The 24,872-nt window shown below is 42.1% G+C and overlaps 1 protein-coding gene across 1 annotated transcript; it reads left to right on the plus strand.

Annotated features, from left to right (window-relative positions):
- The first annotated feature begins 14,872 nt into the window (after positions 1-14,872).
- KCTD12 (potassium channel tetramerization domain containing 12) lies at positions 14,873-21,269 on the plus strand. The gene has a single exon (XM_058682543.1). The coding sequence runs from the start codon at positions 15,214-15,216 to the stop codon at positions 16,195-16,197; it is 984 nt and encodes a 327-aa protein (XP_058538526.1). The 5' UTR covers positions 14,873-15,213; the 3' UTR covers positions 16,198-21,269.
- Positions 21,270-24,872: the final 3,603 nt, after the last annotated feature.

Below are 24,872 nucleotides of genomic sequence, written 5' to 3' on the forward strand. Positions count from 1 at the left end.
CCAGTGCTTGTGGATAAACACATAGCAAATAAACATTTTTGAAGACAAAGAGAATGTAAACCACCCTCATATTTATGTCCACTGGGCCTTTTTGAGAAACAATTTTACCAAGGCATCTGATTTAAAATTCAGCAACTCTAAATATTAAATTTTTAAAATTTTCTCTCTCCAATGGATAAAAAAATATGAGGCAGGAAAAAAATTAAAAGCTAAATAAATTGTGATTTTAAAAAACAAAATAAGCCAATTGGGCAAATTAGACACTTGGAACATATTTATTCACTTCTTCCCTCAGATTCACTCATCCAGTTTAGTTGTTCATTCACTGACTCATCCGTTCACTGAACAAACTTTTATTGAGCAAGCTTAGGTATTTCAGATACAAAAATAAAATGGGATGACCTCTGTGTTGTGAAGGCTTAAAGTTTAGGGTGAAGCAGGGCTGGCAAGGAAGAGGAGGAGAGGCAGATTTGTAAACAGAATTGGCATAGTGATAGCTCACAGGATCATCTTTCATTTGAGCATGATCGCAGATATGAATATAAGGACCTTTCGGTGACTTTAACACGCCTTGAGACTAAACAGACAAAAATGTCCCCCATCTGGTTAAATGTGTTCTTGAACCTGTTGGTGGCTTTGCTGTCCATTGCCTGGTAGCCCTCCAGGTGGGTACTTGTTTGGCCACTGTGGTGGATGTGGCCACATGACCGAGTTTGGCCAAAGAGATTGATGTGAAAATGTTCGGCGAGACATCTGGGACAGGTGAGTTGCCAGGTGCTGTCTGCCCTCCTCTGGGTCACCAGCACCTGTCACCATCAGGGGTGGTGATGTTACTCCTTCTCATTGTAATTGGGTCACTGGAAATATAATCAACACTGGTTTCTGTTTTACTTGTATCTCTGAAGTCTAGTTTCCCTGTTAAGGAACTATTTGATTATAGGAATAAGAGCCTGCTTTTTGTTCTAACTTTGGAGATAGGATATTAGTGTTTAGCCAGACAGAAATAGACAGAAATAAGATGATGAGCAAATCCAGCAGTTCAACCCCTTTCATACAAGTGAGAATGTAAGTCACTCACAAAGGTTATTTTTGAAGGTCGAAAGAGAATTTAGGTGAAAGGAATATTGATTAATCCAGGGGAAGCTGAAAAGACTCTGTTCCTACGGTTGACTCGAAGCTGCAGGATCCAGACGTGTAGTGTTAATAATAAGAGGCCGGAGACACACTGGGAGACCGTAAAGGCGAGAGGTGGGAAATGATCTTTCCATTATTCCCTCTTGGTTAGAAACCCCATTATATGCTCTATTGGCTCCCTGAACTTCTCCTTTGAGGAGAAAAGAATATTGAAGCATAATCCCATGTCTTTAAGTGCTATTTTGAGAAGGCCCCACTCATGTCCTCGTTTCCCTCCTTGAACAGCTTAAATTTGTTTCATCATTTTCATGGCTCTCGTGCCCACACCTTCAACACCCTCCCTGGGTAAGTCCAACTCTTAGCTTCACCTGAGTAGCTGAAAATAGCTGATGGACAAAGCAACCAACCAACAAACATATGCCTTTTGCTGTTCTTGTATGAGGTGCACTGTTATTGTCTTATCCTGCTGACAGAACAAAACGAGTTCCCTCACTGCTTCTCTGGTCTGAACATCTGAAGGTTTGACCAGAACATTTAAATACCTAACGCAGGTGTTTAGCCTTCCTAAAGGGCTCTGACCAAGCACTCAGGATAACATCTGGTTGGTTGAAGCTGCTAACTAGGGAAAAAAAAATATTCTTAAATTTAAAAAAAATAGGGCTTATTTGAAACTTAAAACATCAAATAAGTGATTATACCAATATTTTAAAGGTATTCAGTTTCAGCAGTTTGAAAATACATACATTATTCTGTCTATGCTATTGTTTTTTCTTAGTAAGGGCTTTCTAGGCAGTAGAAAGGAAAAGTTTAATGGAATCCAGGTTATTTTCTTGGTTGAATTCATTCATTAATTCAATCAATATTTCTTGCCTGAACACTATGAATGTGATAAACATAGGGTTGTTTATTTATTGTAAAATTCATTTAATGTTTGCATTCTCTGCTGAGGCTAGGAACGTTGCCTGCCTTACACACAGCTGTGTCCCCATTACCCAACACAGTGCCTTATGCGTGATAGGCACTCAATGACTAGAGACAGCTATTTGCATTGCCCAAAACAACATGAATACTTGGGGCAGTTTGGGATGGGTTGATATGACATCTAGTTAGAGGTCTAGAAGAGTTAGAAGGATGATGGAGATTCTATCAGGAAAAGGGATTGGATAGTTCAGATATGTATAAAATTCATGAAACAACTCTCCCACTATCCTTGGGTTGTATTAAAAACACCTTGTGCTGTGTTAAGTTGGGTAGTGTAAATCTAAGCTTCCAGATTGTGATGATGTCACACATCGGGAGATTCCTGAGATAAATGAAAGCTGCTACTTTCTATCTGTAGTATCTATATATTTCTATGGGTTAGATATTTGCAAACAGTGATAAATGCAGGGTGATAGACCCTTATGGGGCATGCCTCAAGGGTAAATAATCAAAGGTCTGATGAAAGTTTGCTTCAGTTTTTTTTTTTTTTAATACACTCTATTTCTTAGAGCAGCTTTAGGTTTACAGAAAAACTGAATAGAAAGTACAGGAAGTTCCTATATGTAGTAAAACCTTGGATTGCAAGTAATTTGTTCTGCAAATGTTCTGCAAGACAAGCAAACATTTCTAATAAATTTTAACTTGACAAATGAGCAATGGCTTGCGATATAGGTAGTACATGACACCGAATGTCCCATAGTCGCAAGTGAGCCAATGGTTTTTTTTTTTTTCTCTCTCTCTCTCACACACTGCTGGATTATGGGTGACCGTCTCCCGTGCTCAGATGCTCCATCTCAGGCTGCGGCATTTGGCAGAAATCAGTGCTTCTTCAACATTGGAAGGTGCCCACAATTGGCACTAGTGTATTTTTTGTCACTTCAAAGCACCTATGGACAGTTCTTTGCATTTCCGTATAAGAATAAGCTTAGGAATGCTTTGCTTCATTCTAGATCAGGCTGGCTGCAGATATAGACCCTTTCCTTGGCTGCCTTATTGCCAGTTACATTAAATACAGTATATGACAAGAGTTTACCAGCATTGTACTGTAGTCAACATCCGTGCAAATGTATACAGTGGCATCCATGCAGAAAAAGATACCATTGAGCCAACAGAGAGCAGTGATTCGGTTAGTGATAGTGGTTCTACACAATAACCCTCTTCTCTCTTGTCTCCCTCACACCAGCCACGAAGGTTTTCAAGGGTCAGTTCAGGTTAACTTGTTTATTTTTCCTTATATTTTGTATTTTCTTTATTATTTTGCATTATATTACAATATTGTAATCTTTTAAATTTTTTTTTTTTTTTCAACGTTTTTTATTTATTTTTGGGACAGAGAGAGACAGAGCATGAACGGGGGAGGGGCAGAGAGAGAGAGGGAGACACAGAATCGGAAACAGGCTCCAGGCTCCGAGCCATCAGCTCAGAGCCTGACGCGGGGCTCGAACTCACGGACCGCAAGATCGTGACCTGGCTGAAGTCGGACGCTTAACCGACTGCGCCACCCAGGCGCCCCTGTAATCTTTTTTTATATGAATATTTTTGGGTGGTGGAACCGATAATCCAAGTTTCCATTATTTCTTATGGGGAAATTCCCTTTGATATCCAAGTGCTTTGGATTGATTACAAGCATGTTTCTGGAACGAATTATGCTCACAAACCAAGGTTTCACTGTACTCCCTACCTGCAGTTTCCTCTGTGCCTTCCATTAGCGTAGTGCATTTGTTACACTGATGAAGCGATCTGGATACATTATTTTAAACTGAAGTCCATATTTTACATTAGGATTTATTCTGCATTTTACAGTTCTATAGATTTTGCCAAATGCATAATGACTGCCTCAATTTTTATCCAGCAGAAGGGCTCAATAACATAAGATTTTAGTAGAATGAACAGGTGAAAAACGAATATAATTAGAAAATCAATTTGTGCAATAAAATGATTTAAGTTATGTGGATTGGTGCTGTATTATTTAATAGATTTTTACTTCCTCTGTAACGTACTTATAAAAGTAGATTTATTAGTAAATGCACACTTGTTATACTTGTATGGCTGTATTTATTTAAGTAAATGAACAAAAATGATTATATAAAACACTTTGGAAATATTTGATAATAATGAGAGTATTGCCCTCACATTTAGTCAAAGGTTTAACACCAAGCAGAAAATTATGCCCTTTTTTTTCCAAATCTGGTAATCACTGGATATTCAGACATTTAAGGCATCATTGATCTACTGTTTGCCATGTATCCTGGCACACAGGAAATGTATAAGACATATTCGCTCTTGATTATGATTGTAAGTTCTCTAATATTAGAGGGGTGACATCAAGTTTCGATCCCTGAAAATGGGAGAGAAGATTAGAAAAAAAAACTGCTATTGTTGCATAAGAAGTCAATGAGGCAAATTGTTCTCTGAAATGATCGAATCTTAGAAATAGAAAGGAAGTGGATCATCTAGTGCAGCTTCTTAACACAAATTATAAATCCCTTTTATGTCACTTGTCTTTGATGGGCCTGCAGCTTAGATCTATAGCAGGAATGGGCACACGACTCTGGAAGTGGCTTCAGTTGTTCAAAAGGTTTTCATAGGCTAAATCTGCACTTTTTCATTTTAACTTCTGCCTGTAGGTCCTGGCTTTCCTGTTTGGTGTTGGAAAGAATATAGCTGCCATGGTGCCTCGAACAGTACTCCCTTCTAGGCTATTCTACCATATTCTAGGCTAAACTAAAAAATACTCTTGACATTATATTTTTGAATTCCTCAAAATCTTGCTCGACATAATCCTTGCCAATTGCAATAACTCATTTTCTTTCTTTATTGTTATTATTGTCTGCGATAACACTTAACATAAGACCTATTTTCTTAGCAAAATTTGAGTACACAATATGGTATTGGTAACTGTGGGCACTATGCTGTCCTGTAGATCTCTAGGACTTACTCATCTTGTATAACTGAACTATTGTGCCTTTGACTAATACCTTCCTGTTTCTCCCTATTCCCAGCCCCTAGCAACCACTATTCTCTTGTTTCTATAAGTTTGACTATCTTAGACTCCTTATGCAAGTGATGTCATATGGTATTTATCCTTTTGTGTCTAGCTTATTTCAATTAGCATAGGTTCCTCTAGCCTCATCCATGTCCCAAATGACATGATTTCCTTCTTTTCTTAAGGCTGAATAATATTCCATTTTATGCATATACCACACTTTCTTTATTTGTTCACTGATGGCTATTTAGACAATAACAGCAAAAATAGACAAGTGGGATTCTACCAAACTAAAAAGCTTCTGCACAGAAAAGGAAACAATCACAAAATGAAAAGGCCACCTATGGAATGGGTAAAAATATTTGCAAATCATATATCTGATAAGGGGTTAATACTCAAAACACATGAGAAACTTGTATACCCTAATAACAAATAACGTGACTAAAAAATGGGCAATGAATTGAATAGACATTTCTCCAAAATGTCTGGGTGTCTATCCAGATGGCCAACAGGTATATGAAAAGGTGCTCAACATCAGGGAAATGCAAATCAGGACCACAATGCAAATAACTCAAGATTGTGATGTTTATAATAAGACATAACTACCAGTTTTACTATCAGCTATTGTGTTTCTATGATTGCAAGCTCAGCTTTTCTCTGTAAAGTGAGGGATTTGACTTGAATAATTTCTAAGGTCCTTTCCAACTTTTAAAGGCTATTGTATTTGGGGTGTGTGTTACAGATATTCCATCTTGTTAGTTTCTTGAACTTACAACTGATGCAGAGTCCTAGATAATTTTCACATGAAATTCTGCTAAGCTGCATCTGAAGCCAATGCGTGACTTTACATTTATCCTTACTACATTCTCTCTTGCTTGTTTCTTTTTGTTGCTGAAACCTATGTGGATGATTTTGAATGTTAATTCCTATCTGTTGGATTAGTTAACCCAGCAAGATATGTGTCCTCCATAAATTTTGTTAACATGGTTCTCACATATTCATTTAATTTCCTGATAAAAGCTGGGTAGAAAAGAACTAAAACAGAACCTTGTTCCTACCCCTTTCTCTTCAATTGGACATTGTTCCATTCATCAACAATCTTGAAAAGACCTGCACTATCAGCAATGTGCCCATCTAATTGATATTATAATCCAGCATAATTTTTCCGAAATTGTCCAAAAAGATATTATGATAGAGCTGTCAAATACTTTATAAAAATATAATACACTGTGACACAATATTACTAAATTGCATGACATTAGCAATGCAACCCAAGCAGGAGAAGGGTTTTGTTAGAGGTGGCGCACTTAAGGTGAGCTCCTATTGTTTCCAGAGGTCAATTCTCTCCCTTGCTAAAAAGTCCATAAACAATCTATTTAATAATCCTCCAGTGTTTTGGAGGAGGAGTGTCTTTATTTTCTGGGAACTATTTTTTTCTCTCTTCCTTGGAAAGCAGAACAGCATTAGTTTGTCTCTCATTTGTGGGTAGAAAAGGTTATTCCTTTAACACTTTGTTCATATACAGCCCAGAGATTGATGACATAGAAAGGTACATAGGTGGGTGTGAAATGTGATTTTCAGAGGACACTGGGGATTGTCAGTTTAGTTATAAAATGCTTTCTTCCTCTATGCTCTTGTCATGCCTCTTTAATAGAGTCATGAATAAATGATACACAATAGATTAATTAATAATAGAGAACATCCATTAATAAATGAGCATTTAGATACAGTGCAATGTATCCACACACCTAGTTTACCTCAGTAAATACTGTAACTACAGTAGAGGGCCTCCACACCACACAGCTGAGAGTGAGATCACCAGCTCCTCTATTCAAAAACAGCTTGGACCCCACAAGTCTGTCTGAAGAGCACTTGATCATAAGAACAAGTGACTAAGGGGGGCTAAACTTGTAATTGCAGATGCCCTTACACTAGCATGAATGTATGAATGAATATCAGTTCTTTATAGTTTATGAAGCTGTGGCTTCTTGTTGATGCACAGCCATCTTTCCCCCAAAGAAGCTCTCATAGGACACTGTTTGGAAAGTACAGTGGTTAATTTTTTGTGTGTCAACTTGACTAGCCTATGCTGCCCAGTTGTTTAGTCATACACTGGTCCAGATGTTGCTATGAAGGTTATTTTGAAGGTGTGATTAACATTTACAATTATTTGGTTTTAAGTAGAGGAAGTTACCTTCCATAATGTGGATGGGCCTCATTCCATCAATGGGAGGCCAAGACAACAAAAGCTGGTTTCCCAGAGAAGAAGGAGTTCCATCTCGAGACTGTAACAGAAACCTTGCTTGGGTTTCCAGCTTGCCGGCCCTACAGATTTTAGACTCAAGATGGAGACTTCAGACCTCGTCTGAATTTCCAGTCAGCTGGCTTGCCCTACAGATTTCAGAATTACCAGCCCCCACAATCACATGAGCTAACTTGTTAGAATCAGTCAATCTCTCTCTTTATCTATCGACGGATAGATATTTTGATATAGATATACATACATACAGATGTCCATATTTTTGGTTCTTTTCCTTTGGAGAACCCTGACTGACACAGAAGGTAACTTCCCACCCTGTGATGTTCCTCTGTGACATATGGAACTCTTGATGGCCCCATTGGTGGCCATTCACTCTGATATTGTGCAGATTCTCATGGGCCACGGACCTATGGAGCCATGGTGACTCCTGGCAAGATCAGGCACATAGTAGGCACTTCATAAATATTGAAAGGGATGTTGAATGCAATGTAAACAGGAGCTAACCTTCTCATATTGTTGATATCTCTTCCAGTAATATCTGCTACAATGATGTAAAACTTCTGTTTCCTTTGCAGTGTACATATGTGTTCTTCCTCTTGTGGATCTGCTGTAGCATGGGGCTATAGGGCAACATCACAGTTGTCATTTGGGTTGGTGCCCTTGCTGCTCTGCCCTCTTTAGGCTTGTTTCTTCATCATTTCCTGACTTAGGCTCCTAGGTTGGGCACAGAGAGGAAGTCACTTTCTTCGGATTTAAGGACACCTGGAGTTTCTTTAGATTGCCTTTATGGCCCCTTCCCTCTGCCTACTGCCACCTAGACTTTTCCTCCCAGATGTTGCCAATGTTCTGAATAAAACTAATGTTCTGAATAAAACTAAGTTGTTTTATTAATTGTCACTTGAGTGAAAAGTCTAGGATGACAAATAAGCTCTGATACTGAGACTTGCAAACTGTCTAGATTTTGACTAAATCTTTTAGCCGGACAGCAAATTTGTGTTGGGAATGACTGACTTCTGGGAAGAAGAGGGAACAGGAGATGAAATGCCATTTACCTTGCCTATTTCAGATACTACTAAACTACTAGAAATGTCATCCAAGAGAAAAAGTAATAAAACTCTCAAGGTAAGCATATTCAGCAGGGAACTGCTGGGATTATAGAAGCCCAGTGGAGACAGGAATGGGAAGGTGGCGGTAAAAATTTATGTTTATGACGTGCTCATTAGATGCCAGACACTGTGAAATGAAATGCTTTATATCATCTCATTTAACTTCACAAGAGTCTGATGAGGTGGGTGTTTTTGCTCCATTTTAAGATAAGGAACTGAAATTCAGAATATTTAAGTGACTTTGCTTCAAACCTTAGATTTTAAATAACAAAGCCAGGAGAAGAGTATAGGTTCATCCAACCCTAAAGTGTATGATTTTCTCATCTGTACTTTAAGGGGAAAAAAACTTATTTTCTGAAACTAAATCATATTAGGCGATATAAATTTAAAGTTTAGCAGAGTTTGAAGCCATTTCCCTACTGTGAAATATCATGCATATTTCTGCAGTAACTGGAAAGCAAATTAGGGAAAGGTCCCTTTCCCCACTTAATTATATCAAACAAATGATCTTACAATTACATAAGAGGCTGCCCATTACAGTCTAGCCAGTGGCTTGGCTTCTTGTCCAAACCTCACAGTGAAATATGCAGACTTTCTGGAACCACATATTAAAATCTCTGTGGTTGAATCAGCCTTTCTTTCTGCATAACCTAAACTCAATACTATTCAGCATATTAGAGAGCTGCAGGGATGAGATCCTTAAAACCCAATGTCAAAAGGTGAATACCTGATAATCATCACCTAAGTTTCACACTCATGAAAACTGGCTCTGTCCTCATTTGTTCTCAGAAGTGTGGGTCTGTCGGGCAGTGAGGTCCTGGTTTTATAGCCTTGTAAAGAGATCGACCCCAAATTTGGCATAAGTCTAAAGTAATGCAATGATGTTCCTGTGTAAGCTGGCTCTGAAGGAAATTCCCAAACTGATGTGCCAACAATGGTGAGTGATTCTGACATTTCTCAAATAAGCACATAGTCTCCAAGGTGATTATTTTGAATGACAGCCCTCATGTGGGGCCTTAAATTGAGTAGATTTGACAGGGCTGCTGAAGAGCTGGAAGACCACTGAATGTCGGGAAACAGGCCTCCCTCTGCATCCCTGTGCTGCGTCCAGTTACCTGACAGGCACTGTGTGCGTGCACGCTGCTGTTACCAGAGGGGCAGTGGAAGTGGCCTGCCCTTTCTCAGAGTCTTTCTGCATTTGTGACACTGTTGAATGACACCTCCCCACCCTGTTGTGATAATCAAGTGAAGCTGACAATATGAAAGCCTTCAAAACCGGGAGGCACTAGAATAGAATGTGGTAACTCATTCATAGTTAACCTATAGGCAAAGTACCACAATCTGAAACCAAGGCAGTGATGTTAATAATTAGTCTTGGTGAGAAATTCCAGAATCGCTGGTGTGTGTGTGTGTGTGTGTGTGAGGTCCAGTTATTCTTGTGCTTAGTTTGATACGTAAAGCCACAAGTGGAATACATTTGTTCAACTTCACAAGTCCCAGAAGACCAGCAGATACTGCTTGCTTTTGAAAACTGGAGCCTGGATCTCAGCAGTTTCCAGGCTCACTTTATCCTTGTCTAGAGTTAATGAGATCAGAATAAAACTAGGTAAACCTACTAAGAACCTGGTGCTTTGCAAACCCTTATGGTATTTTAGAGGGCCAGAAATAAAAGAATATTTATCATGTGTAGGACTGGGTTGGGTGAAGAGGAAGGCAACAGTAGGTCCATTCTGTCTGGGGCTCAAATATGTCCTTGGAGATTCCTCCCGGAGGCAAGATTGTACTATTGATAAGAGACAGAAGCAAGAGCCAAGGACTTAACTGCTTCCTAATCCTACTTATTTGACAGTAACTACTTTGAGTTTTGGGTCACCGATCCTGTGGCTCACAAGCACAGGATGTTAGAGTACCATTTTCTGCCCCAAGCAGGGATAAACAGCTGCATTCCATTGGTCAAGTGACCCAACCTCTCCTGCCTTGGGTCCTCCATCAGTAAAGTGGGGACAATAATAGAACCCGTTTCCTTCATACATCTAAAAAATTTGTAGAAGTGAGAGGCTGGAAAACACAGCACTTAAAAGCATCAGCCTTAAAGAGAGATTGCCTGGGTTCAAATCCCAGCTCCACCACTTATTTGCCCATATGATCTTCTAATGATTGGGTAGCAATAGCACTAATCTCATAGATTAAATGTGCTAATGCATGGATAGATCTAACAGGGTCAGCACATAGCAAGTGCTCTATGGATGCCTGCTATTATATTATTACTTGTTTCCTGGAAAAGTCTCAGACACTATTTATAAGGATATGGAAATAAAAAATTAAAAATTTCCAACATTAATTTTTGTTTCTGTGTTTGGTTCTAATAGGTATAAAAGTCGTAGCATCGTGATGTTGGGATTTGCTTCATTTTCTAGGCCTAGTATTTTGGCCATGTCCCTCATTTAGCATTTTCTATCTCTTTTTAGGATTAGATATCGGGATATATTTTACCAAATCTTTATTAAGACCATTTTATTCCCTCATTTACATCAAGTTTGGTATCCGATTCTTTTCTTCCTCTGAAAGTAACAAGTCAATGAATTTTAAAGTCTGTGTACAGAAGGGACTCACACACACTGGGAGGATGATAAATGAGCTAAACATTTGTTTGGGACAATTTCTGAATGTGTCTCTTCTCCCCTTTCCTCACAGCATTCATTTCAATGTTTTTGCCATTCATTTATTCCTTCAGTATTTACTGCGTAGGCTTGCCAGGCACTATGACAGGTGGTGGAAAATCACGATTCTGACACTTGAATGGTGTTTTACAGCTTACAGATCGTTTATGTTAAATTCATAGGTTAAATTCATTCAATCCTCCTAGGTGCTCATTTCATTTCACCCAGTTCTTTCTCCCCTTTTAACTTTATATTATTCTCTTAATCTTCCTCATTCCTTGCTCAAATCTTTAGTGTGCATAGCATTTACCCAGTGCATGGGGTAGGGTAGGGTGGGGTGGGGTGGGAAGTTGACCAGAAGAGAAGGTGGTAAGTGGGGGAGAAGATACAAATCAGATGAGAATGTAGGTCAGAGGTGTTTCCAATGCTCTACACTTGAGGATAGAAGGACATAGCACTGTCTCTTATTTAGAAAAGTACAGGGTCACTTGCAAAGGAACAATGATCAATTTATCCATCACTAGAAACTGAACTGAGACTAGACATAGGGCTGGCAATTTCCGGACTCCTCCCTTACCTTATGCATATTTAACATACAGAAGAAGCCGGAGTTATGGCCCTCCCTTCCCCCACAAACATCAGGCCCTAAGTCCCAACACTGAAGTTCCCCAAGAAAAAGAACATACCAAATTGACCAGAAAATTATTCCTTCAGTTTCATATCACCTGTTTCATTCATTATGATGAATGCCCAACCTAGACTTCTATAAGGAAATACCAATGGCTTCCTGCAGTGGACTAGCTTGTGGTGGGTGAACAGGTTATGACAGTTGGTAGAGAATGGTTCTCTTTCCTGTTATTCAGCTCATATGTCACTTTCACAGAGAGGCCCTCCAGCCAGTCTATATAAAGTGGTATCCCCACGCTCGGTCCCTCTGTCTCATTTCACAATTCTATTTACTTCATGGCATTTATCTGTACCTAAAGCGGACTTACGTACCTATATATTTATTATCTGTCTTCCTCACAAGACTGTGAGCTCCAAGAAGGCAGAGATTATTTTCTAACACACTGCCTGGAACATGGTAATAGCCATTTGATATTGGTGGAATAAGTGAGTGAGCAACAGATACTTATGGAACGCCTATTGTACACCATGACTGTTCTAGGCACTGGGGATGTAGCAACGAATCAAGCAGACAAGTTCCCTGAGCTCTTGGAGTTTACATTCCAATGCAGGGAAATAGAAAACAAAGTAGAGAAGGGGAAGCAGCTTGGGTGGGGCTGTGCTATATTAAATAAAGTGGTCAAGGTCACCAGAAGAAGGTGAGGAAGATAAGGGGGGGGGTAGTATTTTAGCAAATGGAAAAAGGGGATAGGAAGTGCAAAGGTTTGGAGAAAACAGTAGTGGGGGCTAAGGTGGCTCAAGCCAGCAATCTCCTGGGTAAGTGGCAGCAGATAGGTGGAGGGGCGCGGGTGGGGCAGCTCCAATCCTGTAGAATCTTGTGAAGTCTTGTGAATAAAAGGAGTTTGGTTTTTACTCTTTTGTGAAATGGGAAGCCACTGGGAGGCTTTGAGCATAGCGACGTGATTTGACTTAGGTTATAATAGGCTCCGTCTCTTTGTTGAGGTGATAAAAGATTGGAGGGGGCAAAGGTGGATGCAGTTAGAAGACCGATGCAATAATCCAGTAAGAGATGATGGGTGGCTTGGTCCAGGGTGGTGGCAGGGAGGTGGTGAAGCATGTTAATTGTCGGGAAGTATTTTGAAGGCAGAACTGAAAGGATTTGCTGGTACCATGAACAAAGTAATGATATAAAACTACATACGGCAAGAAGGCTTTTCTTGGATTTATAGAAGAGACTGGTTTTGTCAGGTTTGTGACACTGATATACCAAATAGTAGCATCACTGCCTAGAAATTCAGCATTGCAAAACTGGGAACTTTTGTGTCATTTATTATTTCTCCCAAAGAACAAACAGACAAAAAGAGTGGTCAAATATATTCAGTATCAAAATCTGTACTTGCAATTAAGTGAGCTGGTCTGGGGCTTGATCATATTTCAGCGTTCTGACATGAATGAGATAATTGTTCAGCAGACATAAACATTCCAAAGTAAAAATGACATTTATCCTTGAGGAGACTGTGAAGCTCATTGGGCAGTTACACAGAAGTGTAATACATTGTCAAGAACAAAGGTCTCTGCCTATTTATCCTGATTGAGGATCTGTTCTTCAAACTGATCTGACTACTGCTCAGACTTCTGCCTCTGCCTAGTGGGCTACAAAGAAAGCACTTTGGATCTTACTTCACTTTGCATTCTGCAATGTATGGCCCAGGCAAAACAAATATTCATTGAGGTGGTGGTTTCTTTTTCTTTTGACTTTTGAAAGACAGAGAGCATGAGCAGGGGAGGTGCAAGAGGGGGAGAGGATCCCAAGTGGGCCCTGGCTGACAGCAGAGAGCCTGATGGGGGCTCTAACTCACACACGGTGAGATCATGACCTGAGCTTAAGTTCCACGCTCAACTGACTGAGCCATACAGGCGCCCCACGTGGTGATTTCTTAACCTTCTTCACCACCCTCTCTTTATTTACCCAAGCCAGGATCAGATAATCACTCACAAATGTGAAATTTCAGCATGTATTGGTCTTTGTTAGGGGGGCACGTGGAGGGCGCAATCCAGAGAGCTCACACTGGCCTGGGAAGCCACAGAAGGCTTGGGGGTGGTAGTGGGGAAGTTTTCTGGGCTGCGTGGTGCCAGATGAATGCAATATGAAGGGAGGAATTACAGCACCACGTGGGACCTAGAAGGGCTTTCAAAAGTACAAAGGCGCTGAGACAGGACGGAGCCTGGAGAGAACAGCCTGGGATGACCAAGGTGCGCGGGAGACCACAGAGACTTGGACTTTTGGGAGCATAAACACGCAGCGGCTGAAAGGTGGCTTATCCAAATTATTGTTTTATAGCGCGTTCACCTAACGTTGAAAGGGAGGCGGGGCGGTTACTTCGGCCTCACGGTATCGCTGGCAGCTTGGCCTCAAAGGCGCTATGCGAGGAGGCCGCGTTCTCCGTCCTCCACGTTCATGGGAACGCGCCACGAAGTCACTCTTTTAGTGCATCCAAGTTCTCCGTCGCCACTGCAGCACATTTCCTCCTACTTTCAGGTCTCTCAACCAATGAGTTTGCCTCTTCACCCATAAAAGAAACTATCGGTGACAAGTTCTATGGCCGGATACTGAGGTTTTTTCTCGGTTTCTCGGCCTTTTTCGTGGCTACTAGTTAAGGTCAACAGCATCTGGCCGCCTCCGAACTGGGGAGTCCTCTTGGACCCTCCAGGTGTTTTGTATGTCTTGCGAACTTTCAGCAACACGACGACCGACTAGGGCAGCGCCACACCTCCAGTGTTCAAAGCGGCCAGTTCTGGAGGCGGCCACGCACTTCTACTGCCCGGGCGGGGGGAGCCGGAAAGTTTACGTCCTCCTCCCAGACGGGGTTAGAAGGGGAGAGAGCGCCATGACTGCCCCTCCAAAGGAGGCTGGTCTTCTGAAGCGGCCCGTCCCGGCTCTGTCCGCTTCGGAGGGGAAAGAAAGTTGGGCGGGAGCGGGGCGGGGTTCGAGCGCGCGCCTGGCGAGGTAGAAGGGGGGCGAGGGGTGTAGTCGGGTCGTCCCCGACGCGCGCGAGCCGGGGTGGAGCCAGCAGCCGGGCGCGGCGTCAGCGTTTAGGATGCAAATCGATTCCCCACTCCGCCGTCCCCCTCCACCCTCTCCCGCCGGGGGAGCAAGGCTCCGCCGCTCCGCAGCCGCCCACGCCTCCTGCGCGCCGCGGCGCCTGAGCGGGCGGCTCTACTTAAGCCGCGCGCGGGCCGAGACCCGGCACTCGCCTGGAGCGCGCGAGTGAGGCGGGCGGAGCGCACCGCGGCTCTCCGGGGCGCAGAGCAGCGCGCTTGCACCGCTCGGCTCCGTGCGGTTCGAGGCGGCGGCGGCGTCTGGGGCGCAGGGCTGAGCCAGCGTCCGGGAAAGGCGATTGCAGCTTCTGCGCGCGGCCCCGCTACCTGCCACAACCCCAGACCAGTCACCTCTTCGCCATGGCTCTGGCGGACAGCACACGTGGATTACCCAACGGGGGCGGCGGCGGGGGTGGCAGCGGCTCCTCGTCGTCCTCGGCGGAGCCGCCGCTCTTCCCCGATATCGTGGAGCTGAACGTGGGGGGCCAGGTGTATGTGACCCGGCGCTGCACCGTGGTGTCGGTGCCCGACTCGCTGCTCTGGCGCATGTTCACGCAGCAGCAGCCGCAGGAGCTGGCCCGGGACAGCAAAGGCCGCTTCTTTCTGGACCGAGACGGCTTCCTCTTCCGCTACATCCTGGATTACCTGCGGGACTTGCAGCTAGTGCTGCCCGACTACTTCCCCGAGCGCAGCCGACTGCAGCGCGAGGCCGAGTACTTCGAGCTGCCCGAGCTCGTGCGCCGCCTCGGGGCGCCTCAGCAGCCTGGCCCCGGGCCGCCGCCGCCGCACTCGCGGCGCGGGGTGCAGAAGGAGGGCTCGCTGGGCGACGAGCTGCTGCCGCTCAGCTACGCGGAGCCTGAGCAGCAGGAGGGCTCATCGGCCGGGGCGCCGTCGCCCACTCTGGAGCTGGCTAGCCGCAGTCCGTCCGGGGGTGCGGCGGGCCCGCTGCTCACGCCGTCCCAGTCGTTGGACGGCAGCCGGCGCTCCGGCTACATCACCATCGGCTACCGCGGCTCCTACACTATCGGGCGCGATGCGCAGGCGGACGCCAAGTTCCGGCGAGTGGCACGCATCACCGTGTGCGGCAAGACGTCGCTGGCCAAGGAAGTGTTCGGCGACACCCTGAACGAGAGCCGGGACCCGGACCGTCCTCCCGAGCGCTACACCTCGCGCTATTACCTCAAGTTCAACTTCCTAGAGCAGGCCTTCGACAAGCTGTCCGAGTCGGGCTTCCACATGGTGGCGTGCAGTTCCACGGGCACCTGCGCCTTCGCCAGCAGCACCGACCAGAGCGAGGACAAGATCTGGACCAGCTACACGGAGTACGTCTTCTGCAGGGAGTGAGCTCCCCAGATCCCCTCGCGACTTCAGCGCGCCCATCCCCCCTCCTTCCTGCCGAGGAGAGGATTCTCGATCTCCCCTCCTACCCCACGCCCTCCCGTTCCCCTGTCTCCCACCTTTAGTAGCTGGGCCAGACCGACTCACCCCCTACTTGAGAACCTGCAGCCGCAAATCCTCTCGGCTTCTTCGTCTTTTTTGGACCCCGCTAACCGAGAGAGAGCCCAGGTATACCCCCTCCAGTGCTTCCTCTGCCCCCTGACTCAAACCACCCCTCCCCTGGATTGTCCCTCAGTCTGCAACTAGTGGGACAGTGTGGCCACAAAGTCACCAAGTACCTGGTGATGATCGAATTGTTCAGAACCTGATTGGACTCTGTCCAGTGTGTAGAAGATTCCTTGAAATCCCAAGCCCCTTTGACCCATTCGCGGTTTAAGAGATCAGATCGATAACACTGGGACTAGTTAGTGTTTTAAAAGGTCATTATGTATAGCCTTTTAGACCTTCTTTAAAGGTAGAGTTTTAGAGGGCTGGATGGAAGACTCCGGACCTGGAATGAGGATCCCTTGGAGGCGGTTCAGTGACAACAAATGAATAAAGTTTTGAGAAGTTATATGTGACGTAGGAAAAGAATCTAGTGCTGGCACAATGAAGGACTGTATCTTTTCCGTGCACAATGAAAGGTCTTTGTGGCTTAAACTTGTAGAAAGTTACCCTCCTGCCTGAGGAGGCATCCTTTCTCCTTGGCTCACCGCCGGAAGCCCTTAGTTCGACTGGTTGACATGGCCGCCATTATTGGCAAGAGGGAGAAAGCGTGTTGACGCTGACAAGGGCGAGACAGCCCAGGTCGCCGAGCACTGTGCGAAGTCACCTGGCAGTGACTGTAAACGGAGCTGGGTAGTAATGCACGCCGTGGGTATTAGGAGAGCCCGTATTCTTGCAGTGAATGGCAGTAGGACCTTAGCTCTTAAGACTTGGGGGGAGGGATGGGGAGGGAGGAAGGAGGGGTGAAGGGGTGGGAAGGGAGGAGCAGACACACTCACTTATTATTTGAAAGTTGGAAGTTTGTGCCATCCGTTTGAGTACACGTACATTTAAGAAGTAGTACACAAAAATGTGCAAAGCATTTTGTAAAGATTAATAACAGATCTACTCTTATCTGGCAGTTTATTGAACTGTTTTGAGTCCTAAACTTAGAAGTTATTGATACTTATATAACCTAACCAAAGAGTAGTAACCCAGTAGTTTTTGAACTTTAGTTTAGATTTTTTTGAACTTTATTTTCTTGTTGGCTATAAATCTTGATTTTACAATCTATTAATGAGCAAACTAAGTTTGATTTTGGTTACTTAAACTTAAGATCTCTTCTTAAAAATTCTTATTTTCTTCAAGCCTAGCCAGTGATGACTCCTGGGCAAACTGAGAACCTGAAAATGCCACTTCTCACCTACAGATTGTTTGATATTAAGGTGGAATCTTTTTGAGTGCCAGCTGCAGAGAAAAAGAAGCACCAAGGGCTGCCCATCTATAGATAGCTATACAATGAAATGTTTTTAAACGGAGGCAAAAAAGTAATCACAAGTGGGTTGAGCAATAAAATAGTGTTTTAGGTAAATGCAAGAGAAACAGAAGGAGACCCGGTTGCCTTATACCTTTACTCTAATGAGGAATAAATTCCCACTGCATATCCTGTCTACACCATAGGTGAAGGGAAGTGAATCCTTGTCTTTCATGCTGTGAGGCTCCTTTGGATATTCTGTGATGACAGAGAAGCCTTTTCCTTTTCATTTGTTTTAGCAGTTTTCTCTAAAGTGTTTTTTCAAAGATTTTGTAAGAGTCGTTTTCAGTGTTCAAATTAGTGCTATTTTTTCTTCTTTTTAAAAATGAATCTTGTACTGTATCTTACTACGTCCATAATAGATATTAAGAATTGGAACAGTTTTTTTCTTAGACTCATGTGATCCAATCTTTATATACCATATATAAACATTTTACACGAATCATTTAGTTTTTTAATTCATTTACTAATGCTAAAAAATTTCCTATATTTACCCCCAGTAATGTGCATCAGATGGTGTATATACTAAAGCAACATGCTTTAATGAATTTCTTAAGTTCTTATCTATGGGGACATTGGGTCCAGGAAAAAATACTTATAAAACTGAGTTTACTCCATACTGTTTTTGCTTGGATATTAGTTATGTACCAATAGTATGTTAACTGTCCTCTTAAAATCAAGGTACCTGTATTTTTAACCCACAAATTCTTTTTTTTAACTGGTAAAGAGAAAGATTTGAAGTCTTTACATTGGTGTTAAAATTTTAGAAAGGTAAAGTTAGTTTTATTTACAAATCTCATAAATTGTAAGGGAAATGGAAGCAGAAATCCAGGAAGTTGTGTTTGCTTAAACGTTGGGTGTGTTCTCAGATTGGTAATGCAACAGAACTTATCTGTTTCCATCCTGAAATGATTTAGTAAGGTCGCTTTCTGGACAAAAGAGTGTCACAGAGATTTCTCCACCCTATATGGTGTTCTCTTAGATTGTACAACAAAAAACACGTAACTGAGGACATCTTAGGACAGATCAAAACCACTGACAGATGGCAAGACTCTAAGAGTCTGATTTTCCTTGTTAAATCTGCACAACTCCGGGAATCACAGGAAAGTACTAAAGTTTTGTTTGTGCCCCTTAAGTCTTATGAATTGTATCTGATAAAACTTTGAGTTGAACGATTTCACTTTTTTGCACATACAAATCTTACTTTCCCCACACATTCCGGCTGCCCTGCGATGCTCACCCTGCCCTTTTCATTGTTTGAAAGACTGGGAATTCTAAATGGTTAGACACCATAAACTGACTTCTTTTTCTAGGGATGACTATGCCCTCTAAAGTTGGCAGTTGAAAAATGACAATATTCTACTTTTACCCCAAAGTAAAGGCTGGGGAGGAAATCATTCTACACTGGGTAGGTCATAATAACTGTGGCAAGATGACTTCTCATGGGCACTTTTGGTTTCCTTCTTCTCCATGTCCTGTGGGCCACTGAAGGACCCTTAGTGGTCTACAAAGTGGACTGGAGTTTTGGTTGTTACCTCTAAGCTTGGATGGGATATTGAGGGTCCATTAGAGTAAGCCCTCCAAAGACACCATTCACATAACCTGAGAGAATGTCATAAATTATTTAGATAATGATGACTTCATTAACCTGCCTCAGTGTAGCATGCATTTACATATGTCATAGCTTTAATTACCATTTGGTTCACAAGTGAGTGACATGAGATTTAACAACAAATTTAATTAAAAAAAGAATTGTTGACAGTGGTAGTTAAAAAAAAAACAGGTACCACGTTCAATGCTTTTGCACCAGATGTTTAAGAAGTTGTCTATTTTTAATACATGTAGACCATGAACCATATTCAGACCATATTCAGTCCAATTTTTCAAACTGTAGGTTGTGGAAAATATTCCTTGAAGATGTGAGACCTAGAAATTTTTTTCCTTTTCATTATTGTTTTTATTTTTGTGTTTCTTCTTCTTCTTCTTCTTTTTTTTTTTTTTTGCATTGATAGAAAAGTGATAATTTGTGATACTAGCCAAAACTGTCTTCTCTTTCAAACCAGATCCATATATGGGGCCTGTTGCTTCTCTGAGGAAACGTATAATCTGAATTCTCAGACAAAATGGGCGACTGGCAATGCTCATAACATATTCCAATTTTTATTGGAATTTTCCATGGAATGTTATTACATTGAAGCCATGTAAGGTGAAGCTTTGATAATTTTTTACTTTTTAAATTATGGTAAGTTCTAATCTAATATTCAAAACATTTTTGTACTCCACACGAAACATGCTAAAGTATAGTGCAAGTATTTAGAAAAGCATTGACTGGAGGGGTTGAATTCTGTAAGAATTTCTTTTATAGTCTCAATCATAAGTACTCAATTAACTTACATTTCTAAAATAATAAACTGAATATTTTTTATTGTAAACCTAGCAGAGTAAATCCTTTGGTATTTTTGTTTGTTTGTTTGTTTTTTCCTTACTATAACTCATTTAAAAACTGAATTAGTTTTCTTAGATGACTTAAGTCTGTCTCTTGAGAATAAATAAAATACTCTTGTGTATTCAGTGGCTATAGTACCTGAAATCAGGTTTCTTAGAGCCAGAAACAAGTTATATTGAAATTAATTTTCCTTTTTATAATTTTGGATAACAAAAATCTAAAAGTATTGATGTTTGAAGATTTAGAATCTCTACTGGGGCCCTTGAAACTTAGATGGAAAAAAATCCAAGCAGAACATCTACATTAGACTATAATCTTGTGTGGTAGAAAGATAAATAGCTGACCAAGAATTCGTGTCACCTTATACATTTTGTGGGGGTTTTTTTCCCCACAAGTTTTTTTTTTTTTTTTGTATTTTAAATGTGTTTTGAAGTATGTGAACATTAATTGTAAACTGTTATACAACTGTCTTTGTGACTATAGGCAGGTGAATTTTGCTATTACTATTGAATACAAAGGATGACAATTCATTTATGACCACTCAAACATCATTCGTGACATTTAATGACAAAAGTTTAAGATGTCCATTGTGGATGTTAATTGTGAAGACATAAATTGTATGTTACTAAATTTTTCCACACATGAAAAACTTGTATCTGCTGAACAGTATAAGATGCCCACAGAGATCTCTGGGATTATGCACTTGTTGAAAACATTATATGCTAAGTGATATATACCATTGAGCCATTTTCTCAAAATAGAAGGAAAAAGGGGAAAAAAAATCGTAACAATTATCAGACTTTTCTAATGAAACAGAAAGCCAAAAAAAAAAAAAAAAAAAATCCCTCTCTGTTTTAAAAAAGACATTTCAGATATGCCCAAACTTTTTAAGCGAGAGTTTCTTCAACTGTCTAAACACCCCAGAGATTCTTGTTCTCCCTGTTCACAACCAGTTGTATAATAGACATACTCGATAACTGTTTTCCTCCCTGTGTGTGAAGTAATGAATCATTGATTATGTGACTTGTTATGTATTCTATTAAACACTAAAGAATAAAACATTCACTCCTTTAATTATTCCTTTTGGCTTCTGGGTATGGATTGGCTTGAACACTGGTCTGATCTCATTTAAGAGGTTCTCTGAGTACTGGGAATGCTTCCCAAGTTGGTGTAGGGCTGGTGATGAACATTATGCCATCAGAAGAACTTCTCACTGTGGAATTGGCCAGTTCGGCCAGGAGTTACCAGGCTCTTTCTCCAGAGTTTATTGTCAAGAATGCCTATTGTAAAGGTGGTTTGGTACTCCATGTGGAGGAAAAGTCCTTCACGTTTGCTTTGATCTCAGTCTTAGCATATGCAAATTGTTTTGAATGTGGGGAATGTAGGTAGAGATGACCTTTTAAAGTTTGTAGGGAAAAATGAAGCTTTGAGATAGGCCTGAATTAAAAGTATTATTCATGAAGATGAAACTAAAGGATGTTGGGAGAAGATCTGCATTTTTATTATAGGGTCTCTTTCCAGAATCCCCTCCATCGTTGGTGTCCCTCCTCTGGAAGGAGAGCACAGCGCCTTCCAGACTGAGAAGGAGGTGATGCCAGCCTGCTCTGGGCTGTGGCACCGGAAGCCAGAAGTGGTGTGTCGAGAGCGAGCCGGGCTTCGCCCTTCCTCTCTGCTTTTGCTTGTGCTTCCTCCAGATAGCTTTTGTTCTGAAAGTGTGTATTTATACATATACAGTTTGTTTTTTGAAAAGTTTGAGAAAAATCTAAACAATGCAATTTTCATATGAAGTAACACATAAATCTCCCTCCTCCAGTAACACTTGTTTCTCCCCATGGGAAACCACTGGTGTGTCTTTACAGAGACATTCCGTGCATCTATAAATATACATATATTCCTCCCCTTCCTCCATTCAGTAGGAATTAATACCTGTCCTGTGCCCTCCTTTCTTCTTTTAACCGCACATTCTGGAGCTCCTGCAGTGCGTGAGTGAACATGTAGCAACGATCTACCTCACTTTATTTGATGGCTACGTGATATTGTGCACGATGGGTCATTGTCTAGATGTGCACTCGTTTATTTTACCTGTCCTTTCTTGATGGGCATTTAGGTTTTCAGGGCTTTTTTTTTGTTTCTGTTCCAAAGAGTGCTGTATCGAGTGTCTTTTCGCATCTACGCAAACATATCAGTCTGTTTTGTATGAGGTGATACCAAGAGACAAATCTCCCACAAGTACTGTTTTCTTCTGTAGTGGCTACGGAAATAGTAGGGCTCACTGGAAACTCTCAAGGGAATGGGGATGGTGATAGATGAAGTAACTCTAGAATCCTTAGATACACACGTATAAAGTTTTATGTGGCTTTCATATTCAGGACAAGCCTCTTCTCCCCCCAGTTTTTTTCTATATCCTTACTCCATTTTGTTCTGGGTTGTTTTTGTTTTCTCCCCCAATGAATATGGCTGACACTTGGGTTTTAGGAACATAGTATAGAAAGAGGAGCTATAATGTATTCTTTAGGGGGAAGTTGAAAAAGGATAGGAAGCTATAGAATAAATATGAAGTGTGTTCCTGGAATATCAGTTTGACTAACTGAAATGTGTATATATGAGTTGGGAAATTAAGACACTTAACTGGCAGGTAATTGACAAACATCTGTTTCATTTTATGGAAAGAATGATAAATATCTGAGAATTTCAAAGACAAAAACCCTAAACATTAAAGACATTCTTAACTTGTAGGATCTTAGGGACAGTTCACCCTCCTCTGTCATTAACAACTTGGTGGAGGGGTTGAGAACTTCTGCTGATATATCGTGGGCTTGTTTCTTGATGAATAGTTTAGAGAAAGTGTTAAACTCTTATGTTCTCAGCTTTATTCTGTACACATAAGAAGTTTCAAGGTCAATGTCTCTTTAGGGCCAGAATGCACCTCTCTTTCTAATCACAGATACCCCTAAGAGTGGCCTATGGGGCTAGGTAGAAAGGAGGCATAGAGGTCACTTTAGGCCATTAATTCTTTTTTTTTTTTTTTTCCTTATGTTACTTGACAGAGACACAGAGAACATGATGAGTGGGGGAGGGGCAGAGAGTGAGAGAGAGAGAGAGAGAGAGAGAGAGAGAGAGAATCCCAAGCAGACTCCATGTTGTCAGCATAGAGCCTGATGTGGGAGCCTCATGGTTCATGAGATCATAACCTGAGCTGAAATCAAGAGTCGGGTGCTTAACCGACTGAGCCACCCAGGTACCCCCAGGCTGTTAATTCTTAACTTGACTGCTGCAACACTTTCCCATGTAAGCCATTCAGCATTCATTCATTCATTCATTCAGAATCTCTTGAGTACCTACTATGTGCCAGACTGTGCCAATCTGATGAGTAATGTGCCAGAATGAGTAAGCACTGAGGATTAGATGGTTGCTAAATCATAACGAAATAACTTGGGAGTGCAGTGCTAAGATAGTCTGAGTAATTGCTGGAGAAAGAAAGGGGGATGCCTAACTCAGCCTTAGGCTTCCGAGGAGATGCCAAAACTGAAGCTTAAAGGTAAAGAAGAGGAAGGGGAGGGGCCTTCCAAGCACAGGCCAGCTTCATAGGGAAAGACCTGGACACAGTGAGAACCAGAACCTCATGGGGAAAAGAAAAGCCCTCTCCCACCCCAACAAAAAGAACACCAGCCAACCAGCCAATCAATGAAACAGCTGGAGAGGCAGCAAGAGTCGGATCAAGTGACTCTCTTCTGTGTGAAAAGATGCAGATAGTTAATTCTTAGGGTTTACTGAAGAATTTTAAGCGAGGTGTGTAATAATAAAAAATAATTACATCTTTAAGTAATTAAAAAAAATTTTTTTTTAATGTTTATTTATTTTTGAGACAGAGACAGAGCATGAACAGGGGAGGGGCAGAGAGAGAGAGGGAGACACAGAATCTGAAACAGGACCCAGGCTCCGAGCTGTCAGCACAGAGCCCGACACGGGGCTCGAGCCCACGGACTGCGAGATCACGACCCGAGCTGAAGTCGGATGCTCAACTGACTGTGCCACCCAGGCGCCCCTAAATAATTTTTTAAGAAGTTTATTTTGAGAGAGAGCGAGAGAGAGAGCGAGAAAGTGAGCGTGAGCTGGGGAGTGGCAGAGAGAGGGAGAGAGAATCCCAAGCAGGCTCCGTGCTGTCAGTGCAAAGGCCAACCTGAGTCAAAGTCAAGGGTCGGACACTTAACCGACTGAGCCACCCAGGCGCCCCAACTCTACTTTTTCAAAGACCACTGGGAGCTCCGTGGGGGTGGTTTGGTGGGCATAGGGAGTCAGAAGGCAGTTAGGCAGCTGTGTACGGGGTAAGGTGTATGTACATTAAGCCACTTGCGGAGCACCCAGCTACAAGGCTGGGGAAGGTTTTGTTCACCTTTCTTCTCCACTGAACCTCTCAGGCTCCACAGTTTTATATGAGATTTGCTTGCAATTATATTGGGAACACCATGTTTGAATGAGGAACTCTTCTGTTAATCTCTAGATCTGAGAATCAGGAGGCATTATGGAGTCTTTAGAGGGACCTAATACATTATTTGTTTAGTAGGCACTGAATTGAGCACCTATTAGTGTATATCAAGAACTCTGAAACACCATTGCATACTTTCAGCTTCAACAATCGTTGATTGAGCCTCTGACATATTTGAGACAAAACAATCT

Source organism: Neofelis nebulosa, chromosome 1 (assembly GCF_028018385.1).
Source record: "Neofelis nebulosa isolate mNeoNeb1 chromosome 1, mNeoNeb1.pri, whole genome shotgun sequence".
Taxonomy (NCBI): Eukaryota; Metazoa; Chordata; class Mammalia; order Carnivora; family Felidae; genus Neofelis; species Neofelis nebulosa.

What these genes read in the sequence shown, in the direction of transcription:
- KCTD12 (XM_058682543.1), top strand. Translation starts at nt 15,214, where the DNA reads ATGGCTCTGGCGGACAGCACACGTGGATTACCCAACGGGGGCGGCGGC.